The sequence below is a fragment of the Nannobrachium achirus genome (assembly GCF_963921795.1).
Source record: "Nannobrachium achirus genome assembly, chromosome: 7".
NCBI lineage: Eukaryota > Metazoa > Chordata > Actinopteri > Myctophiformes > Myctophidae > Nannobrachium > Nannobrachium achirus.
This window is the reverse complement of record NC_137816.1, coordinates 37,325,648-37,344,630: the sequence shown is the minus strand read 5'-3', so window position 1 is coordinate 37,344,630 and position 18,983 is coordinate 37,325,648. Positions and strand designations below refer to the sequence as shown.

The 18,983-nt window shown below is 40.3% G+C and overlaps 1 protein-coding gene across 2 annotated transcripts in view; it reads left to right on the top strand.

Annotated features, from left to right (window-relative positions):
* The window catches only part of dennd2b (DENN domain containing 2B), an 80,789-nt gene extending 65,645 nt beyond the window's left edge, over window positions 1-15,144 (top strand). For both annotated transcript variants that reach the window (XM_080730638.1, XM_080730637.1), the window contains exons 15-20: window positions 8,692-8,869; window positions 10,458-10,499; window positions 10,660-10,771; window positions 12,837-13,076; window positions 13,785-13,871; window positions 14,575-15,144. In XM_080730638.1, the coding sequence (XP_080586764.1) occupies window positions 8,692-8,869; window positions 10,458-10,499; window positions 10,660-10,771; window positions 12,837-13,076; window positions 13,785-13,871; window positions 14,575-14,609 (694 nt within the window). In that variant the 3' untranslated portion in view covers window positions 14,610-15,144. The remainder of the gene's footprint in view (window positions 1-8,691; window positions 8,870-10,457; window positions 10,500-10,659; window positions 10,772-12,836; window positions 13,077-13,784; window positions 13,872-14,574) is intronic.
* Window positions 15,145-18,983: the final 3,839 nt, after the last annotated feature.

The following is an 18,983-nucleotide window of genomic DNA, read 5'->3' as shown; positions in this document are numbered from 1 at the left end:
CAATTCTGATTCAAGGATAAATTGTTTGCTTCTGTATTATACTTACCGGTACAAAGGAGGGTTCTCTCATAGCCTTTGTGTGTTTAAATAAACAAACTCCACCCAGAACCACAATGGATGTATGGCGCGTGCACACACACATGTGCGGCGCGCCCATACTGTACTGCATATACTGTACCTTTTGTGTGTGACTTTGGGTTGACATTGATAGGGCCTCGCTCTCTGACCAGTATTTGTTATTCCTCTGATAAAAAGACGGGTCCCATGGGAGTCCGATCCTAAAATATCTGGCCAGCAGAACATGATCCAGTACTATAATATCGTCATTGTCGGGTGGAGGCCGTTCCTTTCTAATAATAAAAAAAAACACTCTTTAAAATACTGAAAATAGCCGACTATTATATCAGCTATTTTCACTACTTTTGTGCTACACTCTTGTATGATAAAGTAGGTCAGTGGTTCTCAAACGTTTTAGGCTGTGACCCCCAAAATAAACATATTTGAACTGGGGACCCCCACCCTGACAAGCACTTGGAATTGTAGGCATTATTTAGCGTTACTCAGTTCCATAGATAAATATTGTGAAAATAGCCGATCTACAAGGTCACAACGCCTCGCAGCTTGTAGATCGGCTATTTTCACAATGTTCACCTCTTTCTTACTTAATATTTGCCAGTTTGGTATTAAAAAGGTCTTGAAAGTCCTTAAATTGTCACTTTATAAATGTGCAGATACCTGTACACACCTATTGTATACTGTATGTTGGATTATTTACCGTTGAGTAAGAATTCTTTATTTACATCAAGCTAATCATCTGGGGATCCCACAAAATAATTTGGGGACCCCAAGTTTGGCGACCTCAAGTTTGAGAACCACTGAAGTATCATTTATGAAAATAATTAGAAATGATGGAGATACAAGGTTTCTGCCTGACAGTGACAATATGCTGCTGACTGAGTAGCAAGATGTAAAGAAAGACCATATCAAATAGCCATGTTAGGGAATGTGTGTTTCATTAACCAGATAAAAATAGGCGAACTATTACAGGACAGGGATCCTGGATTTCAAGTAATTTCAAAGCTATACTATACAGCAGTATTTCCCAAACCATCAGACAATTGCCCCCACACTACACTAGATCTACAAGTTCGCAACGTGGTGTGAAGCGTTGCGTTGTGAGCTTGTAGATCTGTTATTTTCACTATTAATTCAACTTTTTTTTTAATCTTAATTTCAGGGAATTTCTTTGATTATTTTTCATTTTATTTATGAAATTCTTTTGAGAAAGAAATCTACTCATGAACATTTTAGATTTTTTGTGGACATTTTTTGAAAAACTTTTAAATCTATTATAACATTTAGCAGATAATCGGGGCATTTAACGACCCTCCCGAGTATCGGCTGGCTACATCTGAATCAGCGGCGATTCTCGAGCATAAATGTCGTCTAGTGTGAGTGTTCAAAGATCCAATCTTAATGAATCTGTTAGTGTAAGGCCAGCTTTACTCGAGAGATATAAAAATTAATCTGAGACCCACAAATGGGTCCTGACCCACTGTTTGGAAACCAGTGCTATACAGTATCTGTAAATGCTACTGAGGATTTTACTCTTTACTGTAGATTTCATTTAGTTTGACATGTTTGTGTGATTTGGTGGATTGTTTGTTCACCTTTAATCTGGAGATGCCATAGTGAAACACTTACTGTAGAAATGGTTTATTGACCATATTCCTGCCTGCTCCTAGGATAAATGCTAGACAGACAACTAGTTCAATGATGATTCACTATGGAATGGAATGACGGTGATGCCTAATTTGGCGAATTAATCATGGACCGTGTCTTTTGCTCAACAGCATTTACCTATTAGACCCCGAACAGCAGAGTAATCTTATGTAAATAAACTCTGCCTGCCCACAGACTAGAGCTGAGCAAGGTTTCCATAGAGAGAGTGCACATGCGTGTGTGTGTGTGTGTGTGTGTGTGTGCGCACGCGTGCGTGCATGCGCGCGCGTGTGTGTCCGTGCGTGCATGTGTGCTTGTGCGTGCGTGTGTGCTTGTGTGTACGTGTGAGAGCAAGTGTGCTTGGGTGTGTACAAGCGTGCATGGGTGAGTGTGTGTGCCTGACTGTGTGTAGGGGTCTGACATAAGCTTTGGCTCTCAATGACTTTCCCTCATGTGGCTCCATTGTCAAGGGTGTTCATGCTTAACCCCCAGCATCCCTATTCTGTGGGGAATGTTGGCAAAAATAGCTGATCTACTAGCTCAGAACGTGTCACATCTGCTACTTTTTAGAAAGAGATTTGGTGTGTAGACTGTCGAGTGAAAAAGAGCATACCCAGTACAGTTGCAACTCATGTCCGTTTTTCCAAAGTATAGAGGTTTTAAGAGGTTTACCCCTTCATCAACTCATCCCCAGTACTTTAAACACTGTTCTTGTGTTTGCTCAGTCTGCAAATACCAAATAAGTATTTGATCACAGAGATCCATAACTAAAGTGAACATTTTATATTTAGTTGATTTGAGAAAGTAAATAAGTCAAGGATAAGCAGAGGAATAAGTGCTATGATGAAAGATAATAGAAATGCATGTTTGACTTTGAATGGAAAAAGAAAGAAACAGCTTGAGAAAAAAAGAGAGAGGGAGAGAATGTGAGGGGGACTATGGAGGGGGAAACTAAACAAAGGCCTCTGAAAGCCTTTCTTACGGCCATGGTGAATTAATCAAGCTCACTTTTCTGTGGGGCAAAGGCCTGCTTGCCTTGGGGTTCTGCATAGACAGTACCTGTTTTCTCCAAATAGAGTCCATTCTTTCTCTATGTTCCTCGTCTCTTCTAAATCCCAGGCTTTCTTGCGAAGGAGCAAGCCTGGCTGTGACCCTCCAGCGTATGCTGATTGGTCTGTCGAGTTGTTAATTGAAAGCATCAACAGGAAGTGCAACAGAGATACTAAATGGATTTTGCAAGTCTGGGCTATTAATGAATTGAATTATTAGTGAATTGAATATTGCCTCAGATAGCTACATATAGCTACCCCTGGGGATGTTATCACCGGAGTGTGAGAGGAAACGGAATTCCCGTAACACCACCAAAACTCTTCTTAAACTAATTCCACTTATTCAAGACAATGGGGAACTTGGTCAAGCCTACTTTTAACAGAACAATTTCAAAACTGCCTTTAAAATGTCCAATAAAGGACCCGGACCGTGGCTTAGAGGTAGACTGACTGAGTGCATTGCGGGTTCGAGTCCTGTTCCCAATGAGCTTTACCGCATGTCTCTCTCCATATCTCTCTCCCTGTTCCCCACTTTCCACTATAAATAAAGGCAGAAAAGACTCAAAAATATATATATTTTTTGGTCAATATAGTTCAATCAAAAATGTATACCTCAAGGTTCCCCTTTTATCCCTTAATAAATGTCCCGTCTCTGTATGTTAATGTTATTTATGTGATATAAGTATTTGTGTGATAGAAGCTTTGTTTCTCCATTTCTATATTAACCACTTGAATCCTAGTGTCTATATTTTGAGAACTTTTAGCCAAAAATAGCAGATCTACAAGCTCACAACGCCTTGCTGTGTTGTGAGCTTGTAGATCAGGTATTTTTGGCAAAGAGGTTTTGTGTAGAGGGGGAAAAGAGCAGAGCAAGTACAGAGTGATAGGTCAAGATTATTAAGTATTGACGGTTCAAGTGGTTAAATATCTGAAAACACACATTTACATGAACCCAAAATACACTGATGATTGTGCTGTCAATGTCAAACGATGAAACCATATGGTATCTATGGGTTGTGGGGGTCCCTGCTTCACCTCTCTCTCAACTAAGGGGTCCTTGGCCTGAAAACGTTGAAGACCCCTGCGTTAGAAGTAGAGTTGCAGTCCCTTACTTCAGCCTCATGAGCCTCAGGCTGATAGCCGCTCTGCTCCGCCACTACTGCTTATAACAATGTATAGCTCTAATCAACAAGCAGTCTGTTCAATTGATTTAATCCTGTATATACTCGCACTGTCTGACTCTGTGGCGTGCTGCAGTGCAGTGCTGGCAGAATGCCAAACTAGGATTCACTAAGTTGGCAGGTTCTCCACACAGTACAGCAGTATATAGACCAGAGCGGGGATGAACCCCACACACTATAAACACACATGAAATGTTTGTGCTTAAGAAAGAAGAGGAAAGCACAGCCTTTGCCCGAACAGCTGATTGTGTGTGTGTGTGTGTGTGTGTGTGTGTGTGTGTGTGTGTGTGTGTGTGTGTGTGTGGGTGTGGGTGTGCGTGTGTGCGTGCGCGTGCGCCCTATGGCGTGTGCGCACACACAATATTGTACCAGTGGATAGAAAATATGCAACATGCAGCTTATCGTATACATCTTATCAGCCTGTATAAACACCATATTTTTGAAATGTTATACTGAACTATGGGTTTGACTGTGTATAGCCTCGATGTACAGATTATTGATGTTTTTGATTTTATTGAATAGGTCCTTGGTTTACCTATACGTTTTTAAGATGACTACTTCTATGCATTCGTGTCCTGTTCTTGCTTACTGTAAATCCCTCTGGATTAAGAGCATCTGTTAAATGCCTAAATTGAAAATTTGTAAAAAGAAAATGAGCTGGTTTCTGACAGATATGGTTCAAAACGTCAAATTGATCTGAATTTGCTCTAGCTCCTGTCTGTCCTCCCTTTAGAGTCAGAACACAGACCATACTAGGAGGCTAGGCACAGTGCAGTATATTCAAGATTCAAGAGGATTTATTTGTCTCTCACTCATACAAGTATGTGCTGTGAAATATTGGTGTGACATGCTCTGCAGTATTATAGACGATGATGTGGCAGTGCAGGCTATTGTCTCCCTCACTCCTCCGGGGGACTTAGATTCTCCCATCTCCTTGACAGACTAAGCCTCTACAATCCCATGTTTCCTGGAGGATATGTCCACCAAGCAGCCACATGTACTGCACTCACCCAGGCTGGGCTATCAGTTCAAAAGTACAGTCACTTACTGTAGCTCCACAGCCTCAGCATGTACAACAGTATAGGCATTCTCAAACCATATCCCTGTACATGTCAAATCTTTCATGTGGGATCATTTAGCTTTAATTAAGGATCTCCATCTATTAGCTCACAGGTAGGCGGGAATCTACTGGAGCTTTGATGGGGTGACTTCAGAGCTGGAGGTCTACTTAATAATACAATCTGGAGTGTTGATTCACCCTTTTATGGGTCAATTGTTCTACTGCCATATTTATTATTTATTTATTTGTGCTGGTGCCATCAAAAAGTAGCTCACCTTTGCGATGTTATAGAAAATTATCTATGGATTATTTCCAAACATAATCCTTTTCAATGGACACATATATCTGTACTGTAGCCAAACTGACTACAGGGGGAAGCCTTATGCAAGGAATGAATGTGAAATGGCCCTCCCCTCTTTCCGTCGTTCAGAGCGTAGAAATGCATTTTCTAGATCAGGTCTACAGAATATACAGCCAGGAAGTGATTTGGGACTCCATTGATGTTTACGTGTGGTGGAAATTTGAGAGCAGCGTTAAGGGAGATGTTTTTACTGTACACACCCGCGCGACCCCTCATCAGCTTACAGTGCTCAAACAAGGTAAAAGAACGAGCGTTCGTATTGGCTTTGCGCCGCCGTCAGAATTGGGACGAGCCTTAACGTTCGAAGCTGTAAAAGAGTTAATTGAAATATTTATTTATTATTTATTACGTTTTTCTTTTTTAATTAATAACAAAATGTCCCCTATAATGACATGCCCAAGATGGGGACGCCAGGTTGAAAGTGGTTAAATCAAATAGGGAGAAAATAGGGAGCTTTGGATTTGACTGCTTGCTGTTCTGAATGTTTAGCCCTGCAGGATTTCTGCCTCTGTCTTTCTAGGGCTGACTGACTGGCAACTCTTTGTAGAGCATAGTATATTTTATTGCAGATTTTCTTTCCCAGGAGTATGTTCCTGGGGAAAGGGTGTAAGTGATCTCCTGGTAACAGCACTATACGTAGCCTGTGGCGAGGGCTTTTGAGAACTGTGTTCCATCACATACTGTTGGAACATGTCAAGCCCAGGAGACAGAATCTGTTAGGAATTATCAAGTGCTCCTCCGGCGAATGGAAATCAGAAAGGCAAGGAGACCTGCCCCTGCTTTATGTTATGAGCGATCAGGAATTGGCCCTAAAGAGAGCAAGGGGTTGTGATTATTATGGCTTGTGGGTTTTTTGCTGACTCAGGGCAATTTCACTCTGTCAAGTTAACACAGTGAATCCTCCTGACGTGCATGAAGTTACATGCAAGTGGGTAAAACATAGCCTTGAAAAATGGTATTGACAGTGGTTCTTCTTAGATCCACTCTTTGCTCCCACTTTAACCACTTATACTTTGTCGTATGATGAATAGCTAGAATAGGCTTCAATACATTGCAGTTTACTATCAGAATTGTCACAGATTGTCCGTATACATCCGTACGGACATGTACAACTTTTTTATGTTCTATGAGTTTGTCGCTCTGACATCATGCTCTGACATCGCTGTGATGTCAGGGGAACCACTCTAACAGAATGGGTTTTTTGCTTCACTGTGATGTCACACTAACAGAATCCCTTTTATGCCCATATATGGAGTTCCCTCATGTCATCAATTTTAAGCCCATATCTAACAGGTCATAATGGGAATGCCCATATATGGAGGCCACATACCACACTGAACAGAATCCACATATGGCCAAGACAGATGGCCAAGACAGCCCATATCTGTGTGGCTGGTTCTACAGACAGGGATCTCCATGTATGGGCATAAAAGGGTATGATGTCAGAAGTCATAGACATCATAGGACTTTGACATAACGAATAACTGAGTAAGCATTGGGCTCTCACAGCATACCGGTATCTCCATATACAGTACATGGATCTCCATATATGGGTATCAGGGGTCTCCATGGGTAACTGGTCCGATATACATCACTGGCCAAATGGCCAAGACATGGCGTGACCTCGCTTGTCGCCCTGAGGCGTCTTACTAGTTATTATTACATTTATTTTCTTTTTAAATTCCTTTTTTGTCTTACAGTTGTTTTATGTTTACATATAATGACATGCCCATAATAGGGATCCCAGGGTCAAAGTGATAGAATCAAAACTGTGTTTTAGTACAGACACGGGTGTAAGTTCTGATTGCTGTACTTGACTGTTGTTGAGTAGTACAACTGTGGAAAACATTCCCAAGTGGGAGAGCGTGTTTGCATGCCATGTTTGATCTTTAGTCTGGGTCTTGATCCATACTGGTTAGTGCTCCACTATCTGTACTTATGATTGGCCCCATGGTTTATTTTCACTCTCTCTGTGTACAATGCATGGACTGTACAGTATGTTGTGGACAGAAGGGTCAGTCACTGTCAACAATCTAGAGACCGTGAGAAAGACGGGTTGCTATTTGGGATTTTTGTGTAATGCCACAGCTGTTGAAGTCAAACGGTATTGGTACTTTTTGTATTGCATCAACAATGCTCAAGCTCAGCCATAGCGACATATCATTGTCAAGCCACCCCTACATCACCGGAGGCTCTTACTGTGTCATCATATCACCTTTCTAACTTCGTATCAACCTACAGTATTGCATGCTGTATGTTCCTTAGAGTCAGCCCTCAGCTATGCGCTTTGGAGAGAAGGGTGTTAACTCTGTAAATGAGAGAGGTGGAAGGGAGATATAAGTGAGATTTGAATCCATGCTATGGTTGAACCTGTCTGTTCACTGCTCTTGGGTTGAGTGCAGCACAGAAATCTCCAAGGCAAGGGACCTGCAGTGTCAAGAGTGATTTATATTCCTTTCCTGTGCTTTTGTCAGGCAATAGTCTGTAGCAGGATGATAGTCGGGGGCCTTAGGGAGATAGAATGGTAATGTAGCCCAGGGCTTGCTCTAATGATTTAGCTAGGGCGCCCGAGCCGACGACCTTCGGGGTCGCCACAGCGGCCAAATCAAGTTGGGCTCCCACCGACTTTCTATACAGGAGGAAAATACCCAGAAAAACAGTTTTTTTCTGGGTATTTAAGTAGGATGTGAGGGGACTAACTAGGGGTTTGTCATGATGCTGAATCCATTGCAAGCATTTGTTTTGCACAAAAAAACATTCCTTGGGCTACAAATGGCCCCAGAAAACAATGGTTTAGTGAGTAAGGCCTCCGACTATGAGCCTGTCCCTCACACAAGCTGCATGGAGAGCAAAGTGTCTGAGTCAGGGAACATAGCTGTGCGGTTTCACCTCATAAAAAATGGAGAGGTTTCAAGGCAAAGAGAATCACGTTATTTGGTTTGGAAGATCCCAGTGAAAAGGAATATTCTTTGCAAAAGCAATGCTCTGCTCCCCTCTCCATCACAGGAAGTCCCGTAAATGATCAAATATTTAAGCATTTTGAACACATTAACAGATTATTTTTTTGTTTACTTCAGTTCTATAATTGCTTTGGGCTGCTGTTTTTAGAGGATGTTGCTTAACTTTACCCACCACTCCCCTTCCAGCCTGGATAAAAATGTTTTTCCCATTATCTGTGTGAAACATCTGCAAAACTGCAACAACACTGTTTGTTCCATGACTCTGTTAGCTTTGATCTGGTGTGGCCTCAGTGGCTGGCTTGGGTTGCGTGAGCGTGGAGGTGACTGATGGTGTATGTTTGTCCTCCTGTCCCCTCAGCACCCTGTCTAACTGCATCCATGCAGTGGTGGCACTGCTCTACCCATTCTCCTGGCAGCATACCTTCATCCCCGTGCTGCCAGCCTCCATGGTAGACATTGTCTGCTGCCCCACACCCTTCCTGGTGGGTCTCTTGTCCAGCTCGATGCCCAAACTCAAAGAGTTGCCTGTGGAGGAGGTGGGTACATGGCCTCTGCTTATCTTTCTTCGTTCTCTGATGTCTCTGTGTCTCCATATGCCCTACGTTTTAATGGATTTAATGTGTGTGTTTGCTGTGATTCAAAATCATACCAATTGAGTTTGTTCCTTGTGTTCTCAGCACTTTGTTGCCAAAGCTTTAATTAATCATGATTTGCACATTTTTGTAATATTCATATTACAACTCAGCAAAAACGCGTACCGTGTTCTGAGCTTGTAGATCTGTTCGTTTTATTATTTTTGAAAGAAATTGACAATCTTTGCCTATAACGACGTGCCCAAATAGGGATGCCAGGTTGTAAGTGACAATTCACTCTCCTTATTCTCATCAAACCTTTTCTGGTTTGGACTTAATTGTGAATTCAACATCAACAATATGTTGATCCCTTTGCTGATAAAGCACAGGAAGACGGATAGAGAGGAAGTATTTATAAGTGGTGCACTTCTTTCTGGAGAGTACTGTGGCACGACAGTGTTTCTTCCGACAATAACTGATCTTTAACAACAGGCCATGGTTTTGTGATGGAGTATACATTTAACTTCAATTTAGTTTAGGTTCAGTTTAGTTTATTTTTGAAAAGTATTGACATAAAGTTAAAACCTAAAGAGGATAACACAATAAAGTGGGACTTATTTCCATTGTGGTCACTACGAATAGTCAAAATGGATCTAAAACCTCACAATCTGCCACTTGTGAGCTTGTAGATCTGCTATTTTTGAAAATCCTGAAATTGTTTTTAGATGTTCTGCTTTTGTTCTATGAATGGCTGACTAAAACCTATACATTCTGTGTGAAAGTGCAATTCTTTTCTCGCTAACTCATGCTTTGGAATACCTGCATAGATCCACTTTAGAACCCATGACATGACCCTCTCACAGGGTGGAGCTTGTCTCTACTGCTGGAACACACGCGCGCGCGCACACACACACACACACACACACACACACACACACACACACACACACACACACACACACACACACACACACACACACACACACACACACACACACACACACACACACACACACACACACACACACACACACACACACAAACACCAGTTCCAAGTCATTCTGGTTTGGGCAGCTGGTGAAAGGCTGGTGCCAGGACGGCCACTGCTCCAGGGTTCTGTCCACACTGGGTTTTGGCCCACCCTCAACAGTGTTGGCTGGGGAAGTCGGCAGGCCTCTTTAAGCACAGCATTGCCTGCAGTGTCGTGTGTGTGTGTGTGTGTGTGTGTGTGTGTGTGTGTGTGTGTTTGTGCGCTCGCATGTGTGCGTGTGTGCGTGCGTGTGTGCGTGCGTGCGTGCGTGCGAGTGTGTGAAAAGACCATCTCAGCGTGTCAGGTCATGCTTAACACAGTGCTGTTAATGGACTGTCAACAACATCTGTTGTCTGTTTACATCTCTCTTCATGTACTGATTGACTCACTTAACATTCTTAAACAATCCTTTTAACTGACTTCATTTTGTTCTAGTGTTAAACACACTATGAGAAAAGGTTTGGTACCACGTACATGTTTGCGCTAACATAGTATAACACTCTCTGTCTTCTTTTCTCTCAGGCTTTAATGGTAGACCTGGGAACTGACCGCTTCATCCGACAGGTTTGTCAAAAGAAACTTTAAACACTCCCCCCCACAACAACCATGTTTCTCTTGTTTTATATGCTTGTATATGTCTGGATGCCTTTGAATACATTTTTACAAACATGTTTTGTTTATGGCTGCTGACCACAATGTTCTTTTCTTGGTTGTGTGTTCATAGATGGACGACGAGGCCTCGCTGTTGCCCCGGAAACTTCAGTCAGCTCTTGAGCAAGCGCTGGATCAGAGGAGTGACATCATCAATCAGGACTCTGACAGCGAGTCAGATGAAGGTGATTAAGAGACGGATCATCTTCCTACCAAACCAGATGTTATTCCTACTAATTAGATCAACAGAGGTTTAGTCTGGACTAAACAGTGCCTGTGATAAAGCATTACATTATGTGCACCGTCTTGAAGCTACTTTAACCAATTCCAACTTTGCGTCACTATACTTTTTTTGTCAGTATGGGCAAAACATTATTTTTTATTTTTTAAATAAGGTACGAAATGATAAGAAAATATAATTTAAAAAAGTGCCTAATTATTTATATAAACAAAAACAACAACCCCAAATTAATGGGAAATGCAAGGAATGTCATCTTTGTTTTTGTATACAATGTTCATCAGTTAGAGGTGGCACGTTCGCGAACGAATCGAGTCTTTTGAACGGCTCTTTGAAATGAACAATGGGATCCGGTTCGCAGTAGGGAGCCGTTTCTTTCTAATGAACACTGGTGGAAAAAGTAGCTACTGAAATTCTTTAAATTACTTATGTAAAAGTATCAATGCTGCAATGTGGAAATACTCTGCTGCTAAGTAGAAGTTTTCAATTAAAATGTGCTCGAGTAAAAGCACAAAAGTATTGGTATCAAAATGTACCGGTACTTAAAGTACCAATAGTAGAAAGTACTCATTATGCAGAATGTCCCGTTTCACATGCAGGTTTTCCAATGAATAAAATGTAATAAAATAATTTGAAAATTGCAGATCTACAAGTTCACAATGGGTCGCGTTGCGACGCATTGTGAGCTTGTAAGTCAGCTATTTTCAAATGGCAGAAATGTATATATGGTTGAAGTGATTCGTAATTATAATAAAACTCTACAGAATAACTAGTAACTAAAATGAGCCAGTCTTTTGAACGGCTCTTTGAAAGGAACGGATCCCATAGATCCAGCTCACTTCAAAGAGCCATGAATCCCATCTCTACCATCAGTCAGACACCTGCCTTCCAGGAGCTGGAGTCCTGACTGATAAATGCATTGGCTGGGCATGCCCTCACAGCGGTTAGGATGAATGCATTGGCTGGGCATGCCCTCACAGCGGTTAGGATGAAAGGAAAGGTCAAAGGAGCTTCCGTTACAGTAGAGAAGCAATGAATACAACTAGTCATTCCTTTGCGTTTATGGTCCAAAACGGTTCCTAACTTCCTAACTACCTATCAGCAGTTAACTATACAAAGAAGTAATTTAACTAACCAAATCATGAGCTAGTGAGTGTAGTTGAACTACCAGCAAGCTAACTGCAAAATATAGCTGTACTACTAGTGTAATTACATGCAGTTAATTTCTCCATCAGTGCATGTACAGCACCTGTCTCTGAACACACTGAACACCCCTATGGTTAATGACAGAGTGTACTCTCACCTGACAAGTGAGAGGAAATGTTCATTCATGCTGGCAGGTGTTAAACATAAATGTATTTATTTGTTTCGAGAAAAAAGGATATCCACACACTGTTTTCAATGTTCCCACATCTAAATTTATTAGGTGAACACATCATTAATTGAACAGTGTGCCAATAGCCAATCATTTTCTCTATTACTAGTTTTTATCCTGCACCTATTGGAATTTCCGTTTGGATGTGCATGTGCTCTCTTGGACTGTATCTATAATGGTTTCGTTCACATATTTAGTTGGTTCCTGGTTCCAAGAGTAATTTAGTATCCACAGTGGACTTTTAGGGATAGTTTGATTTAATGATTATAACCATAAAAAATCAAACAAACTTGCCAAATGTGAAATGAATGGATGTCTCGTGATAGAGCACAATAACACCTTTCAAATGGCATGTTTAATTCTGATTGCTAACTTAAGCTGATCCAGGGTAGGTCAACCAAGAATGTCTCTGTCTCCCGTACATATCGTGTTAGTTGTGCAGTTCTTGTGTGAACCAAACAATACTGTCTCCAATCTCCATTTCATCAGATTATTTGAATAATGTCAAACTAAAATAACCTTTTATCAGGCTTTGAAACTGTGGGACATGTACTGTATACAGTAGGAAGATGAATCATCTTTGCTATTACAATTTGAATAACAACGTGAATAATCTCTCCTCCTTTGTTTTCCTCAGAATGCAACACATTAAACAACCTTGTGTCAGAGGCCTTTATCCGCTTCTTCCTGGAGACCATTGGCCATTACTCCCTGTTCCTAACTCAGAATGAGAGAGGAGAGCGTATTTTCCAGAGGGAAGCCTTCCGCAAGTCTGTCGCATCTAAAAGCATTCGACGCTTTCTGGGTGTTTTTATGGAGTCTCAGATGTTTGCAGGGTTCATCCAAGATCGAGAGCTTCGGAAGTGCAGGGCCAAAGGTAGGCTGTTGTCTCTGTGTGTCCCCTTGGTTGGTTATTAAACCAGTGATTCTCAAACTTTTCAGGCCGTGACCCCCCAAATAATCACATTTTAACTGGCGAGCACTAAGAGAAGAGTCATTACATTTTGTATAACACGGTTCTTTTGTGAAAATAGCAGATCTACATGCTCACAACGCCTCGCGTTGCGAAGCGTTGTGAGCATGTAGATCGGCTATTTTCATAATTTCTGCCTCTAATGTTTGACAATTTGGCCAATGTTTAATTTGTCATTGTAGATGTATTAAAAGTCCTTAAATTGACACTTTAGAAATGTGCAGATGCCCTCTATATACACTTAAACCTTATGTTGGTTTGTTTACTGTTGAGTGAGAAAACAATGTTGCACATTAAGTTAATCATCTGGGGACCCCCCAACATAATTTGGGGACCCCCCTGGGGATCCCGACCCACAGGTTGAGAACCACTGTATTAAACTAACTTATTTGAAATGCTCTCCCTCCCCCTTTGCTGGCCACAAAGGACAGGGAAAACCTTACTAGTACTGGCCTCTAGTGGGTGGCAGGTGTACTGCATGTTCTTTTCTGTATTAATTAGCTGAAGACTGTTTGTCCTTGACATTCACAGCAGTGACTATATTCAGAATATCATGTAAACGTTTGGTGTTTTGATCAAACATCTGATATTTTTACCTCTTGTGTTTGACAGGACTCTTTGAGCAGAGGGTGGAGCAGTATCTGGAGGAGCTACCAGACACTGAGCAGAGTGGTGTGAACAAGTTCCTCAAAGGCCTTGGTATGTTTTGCTTCACGTTTGCCACTACACAATCTTCCCACATACAATGCAGTATTAAACCATACTGCATTGTAAAATCCTGAGTTTTCATTTGACAAAATGGAGCCAAATTGAACCATGAAGCCAAATGGGTCCATTTAGCTCCATTTGTACACTCTCAAGAACAGAGGCCATCACCATGCTGGCTTGTGGTGGACATTTTTGTCAGAATAATGTTTTTGCCACATGTAAAATGAAAAGACAATATTACCAGAAACACATAGAGAGATAGCCCTGAATGACCATACAACACAGGTCTGTAACGCCAAGAGTGTACAAATGGAACCAGATGGACCTGTAAGGGTCACACTCAGTGTTATGGGGGTCCTTGCAGATAAAATATTTGAGAACCATAGTGTCATAATAAATAAGTGCCATACATATTCTGAAGAAAATTGGGAGACTGACATTCAGTAATTTTCTTTTTTCTTCTTAAGATGTCTTATGATGAAAACAAGAAAATTATAATGGTGTGTAAAAAAGAAAATCTAGAATTTGCCACGGACAAAACTAAGACTTGCCTCAGACTCATTTTGTCCGTGTACGGACATGTTGATGACCCCTGCTCAAAAGTTAGATCAACAGTGAGGATTTAACTGTGAGGGTAACATGTGTGACAATGTGTTTTCTAATGTTACGTTTTGTTTTTCATCTTTTCTTTCAGGAAACAAAATGAAGTTTCTTCATAAAAAGAACTGAGGGAAATTTGCTACTGTGCTTAACCATAATATACCAGAGTTTCACATGTGCAACATTATTACAAATCGAATAGATGACACCCACAAGTCCCTGTATCACCACAATTCTCATATGTCTGTCTGTTAGAAGTCTTAGTTGAAATGTATGTACATACTTTACTGTAAACTGGCTGTGATACTCTCCAGTGTAGATGTATTGTTAGTTGTATGGTACCGTATGAGGCTAACGATTAGGGACGGTACAAAGAGTAACCACTGATTGACCAAGAGTGCTTGTGAAGAATCGGATCAGAACTTCTGAGTGAATGTGAGTTAACATGGGGGGTAAATGTACAGTTGATATAATGTTTTGGTTTTGTATTATTTTCACAACAGCGTTGTTTAGGAGCTGCAAACCATTATTTGTTTGTCTGGCGTGATTTGTACATGCATTAACAGAATGAAGAAAATGATTGTAAATGTATTAAAACATACTTCTTTTTGTAAAAAAAAAACAAAATAAAACAAACAAACAAAAAATCAATACAAAGCAATAATTAAAGACACAAATTACTCCAATTGACTAATGTGTTGTCCTTCATAATCAACCTCGGCAGTCAGACTTGCCTATACCTGTCTATTTTCTTCTCTGCCTCTTTAAAGGAGTTTGCTCTTAGCTGTCGGTGTCAGTGTGGACAGTGTGCACTGATGCAACACGTTGTGATAACCAGTTGTGAAGGAGACTTATGAAAATAAATAGAACATAATGTTTAAATAGGCTACTACTCCTACTGTCATATGGACAAGAATACTTGGTGTATGCCACGTCATGTTTATACAGTACTGAGTGAGTACACACTGCCAACTCCCCAAAATACATTAGGCGCACAAGACAATGTTTCTATGATGTTTTTGGAATCAGAATTTGTCATACAATAATATTTACAGTAGCCTATGTCTGATATTACAGTAGCTTTGCCAACCATTGAATCCAGACCACTAGGGTTCCAAATGTACCCTTCCCTTACATGTCTGTAACTCTTGAGTGTCCAAAAAATGGTTCCATTTTTACACTCTTGAGTTGAGGCTAGTTCAGTGATTCTCAAGCTTTTTAATTTCATGGGCCCTCAGTTTGATATGTATTAGCCTACACAGACCCCTATTTGATGGGACCCCCAACTACACTCAAGACGTGTGACCACCAGGGGCCGTTTTGGCCCCTGGTGGTCACCGGTCCTAACGTTGAGAATCGGTGGGCTATACAGAATACAGTATATCTTTATGGCAGCTTGTGTGAAGCTGGGGAGGTCCCATAAGGCAGTCTAGCAGCCGTACTACATGCTGCGGGTAACCTAATTATGTCCTTGCATATCACTCTAGTGGTTGTCATTGTCATGCTGTTTTTAACTCTCATGCTGCAAGGCTTACCGTGTTGACTCCACCAAACTGACACCATGTCAGTTTCTTAATGTACCAGTCATTCATAATATCACAGGCAGTGGTGGAAAGGAACCAAGTACATTTACTCAAGTACTGTACTTAAGTAGAATTTTGAAGTAGCCTATACTTTACTTGAGTATTTCCATGTCAAATATTGTACTTTTTACTCCACTAAAATCATTTGTCAGTTTTAGTCACTATAGTTACTTTGCATTATAGCCTAATACAATACCTCCATTAACAGATACATTATTACATAGTAGTATGTTAACTTTTGTCACCCAGCCAGCAGCAAATAAAGCAGGCAAATATTTTAAATGTTATGAGGCTAACAGAAAATAGACCTTTTATCGGGTGCAACATAAAATATTAATGCATTTTGATGCCAATGCTTTTGTACTTTTGGTCAAGTACATTTTTTAATACACAACATGGCTATTTATTTCTACACTGTTGTTGCTAATAATAATAATAGAAATGTATTGAAATAATTTGAAAAATGTCTCCTACAATGGCATGCCCAAAATAGGGACATGGACACCAGGTAGCCTAATAAAAATCTGTGTAGCTATTCTTCCAGCACTGATCCCAGTCAGCAGGCAGCACCACTGCAGCAGGGTAATTTAAAGTGCGTAGCCTAGGCACTCCCGTTCGTTAATGATATACTGTCTGGTAGTGTGACTATACAGTCAGCATGTGAGTGCTTTCTAATGAGAGATCCGTCCGGCTTTTAACCGACTCAGACTGATCTTGCCAGTTGTATTACAGTAGCCTGCATAACTTGATAATATCTCAATTACCACCCACCCCTGAAAAACATAGCATAGACGAGTACACTACACGATTAAGGCGAGACTACGCATCTCCAAAATTTTGGGCAGCGCAAAGTTACTTAGAGTCAAGAAGAATAAGAATATGTATACCTTCAAAACAAAAGTATTTTTCACGAGTCGTGTCATTACGTTTTTAAGATCAACTTTCACAAAGAAGTGAACTGAATAGGCTACCAAATTACCACCCAACTTTCCATATTGTAGTAAATAAAAAAGGTCTACAAAATTAATATTATAAGGTGCTCAGAAATACCAGGTGCCCTGCAGACTGTTCCGGTTACCATTTCAAACAGGTCAAGTCCTATTAGCTAGATGTCTTGTCATAAATCTAAATCCTATTTAGATGTAGGCCTCAAAACACAAACAAATAATTTAGAATTAATTGTAAACAATAAAAGTAATATCTTGGTTTTGTGCTGGTTCTGCAGCGCGCAATAAGTTATCCACTCCACAAACCAGCAAACAACAAATCAGACATTTAATAATATAATAATTAAAAACAAAATGTAGGAATAAAAAAATAAAAAAATAATTAAGGGACCCATAAAGTGTGTCCGTGAGTGACCCACCAATGGGTCCCGATCCACTGTTTGGGAACCAGTGTTTAAATTAATTTACATTCTCTGAAAGGTAGTTCTACGCCAGTTTGGGTTTTATTTTGACATTTGCCACCGGATGCTTTAAGTTTAATTCTGGTGTACTTGACAAACTTTGCTGGACCAAAGAAGAGCGACCAAAGAGCGACATCCGATGGGGAGATTGCTCCAGTGATGCTCAGCTCAAGGTAAAGAACATACTGTAGTCTGTAGACTCAGACAGTTGACATGATGTCCGATAGCGTAACACAGTTAGTTAGTTTGATATTATTTGATTTGATTCATTGTTCGATATATTATTGCGCACTGTAGGCTAACGTCTTTCTTGTTGGATCGGATGTTTTGCATGGTGCGAAGGGAATTAATGTGTTCACTGGCACAATAGATAGGCTATAGTTTATTGGTGTTCGTAATGCTGCTCTGAATTGAAGGCTGAAGCTATCAGTTTTATGATGTGTTTGATTGTGTTATGGTGTTCTTGTGGATTTTACTGTGATGCTGCGTGTTTTGGGCGTCATGTCTTGAAATAAATTAATATAGAACAAAAATTAATAAAAAAGAGTGCAGTGGCCTATCACATCCAGTTACTTCAGCAGATCAAAGGTAGACTATGAGGAAAACAGAGGCTATAGCCTCCTTACCAGGATCATATATATATATATATATATATATATATATATAGACCTATATATATATATATATATATATATATATATATATAAATATATAATATATATATATATATATATACACACACACACACACACACACACACACACACACACACACACACACACACACACACACACACACACACACACGTATATATGTATGTGTGTGTGTGTGTGTGTGTGTGTGTGTGTGTGTGTGTGTGTGTGTGTGTGTGTGTGTGTGTGTGTGTGTATATATATATATATATATATATATATATAGACCTATATACTTTTTCAACATTTCATAGTTTTCACTGATAATGAAAGGTGCATAATGATCAGACCAGTCTCAACAGTACCAAACTACCGTATATGAACATGTTAAATGTATTACATCAAATTAACATGCAAGTTCAAGTGTTTTACCATTGATGACCATAGCAGTTAAAGTAATGGCTTTCATGGGATAAGCTGAAATGTAGCAGAAGGCATTAGGCTACATCAAAAACACCAAGAAGCCTATATGTTACTCATTTTAGGAAACAGTTTAGCAAGAATTTAGCATAATTCTGAAACAATTTTGATTGCCCCTTGACAGGTAATTTCCTGATATACTGTCAAATGAGCCACTCCCTGAATTGTAAATAGGGTTATGGGACCAGTATGCCAAAACTGTTTCATAGCAGAGTCATTAAAGCTGATTTTGGCTTTCTTTCAGAAACCTCAAGCCTACCTTTTGCTTAAATCAGGGGTCTTCAACGTTTTCAGGCCAAGGACCCCTTAGCTCTGAGAGAGATGAAGCAGGGACCCCCACTACGTATAGTTGCAGATTAAAAATGTACATGGATTATTTCTTATACAATTTAGACTTGAC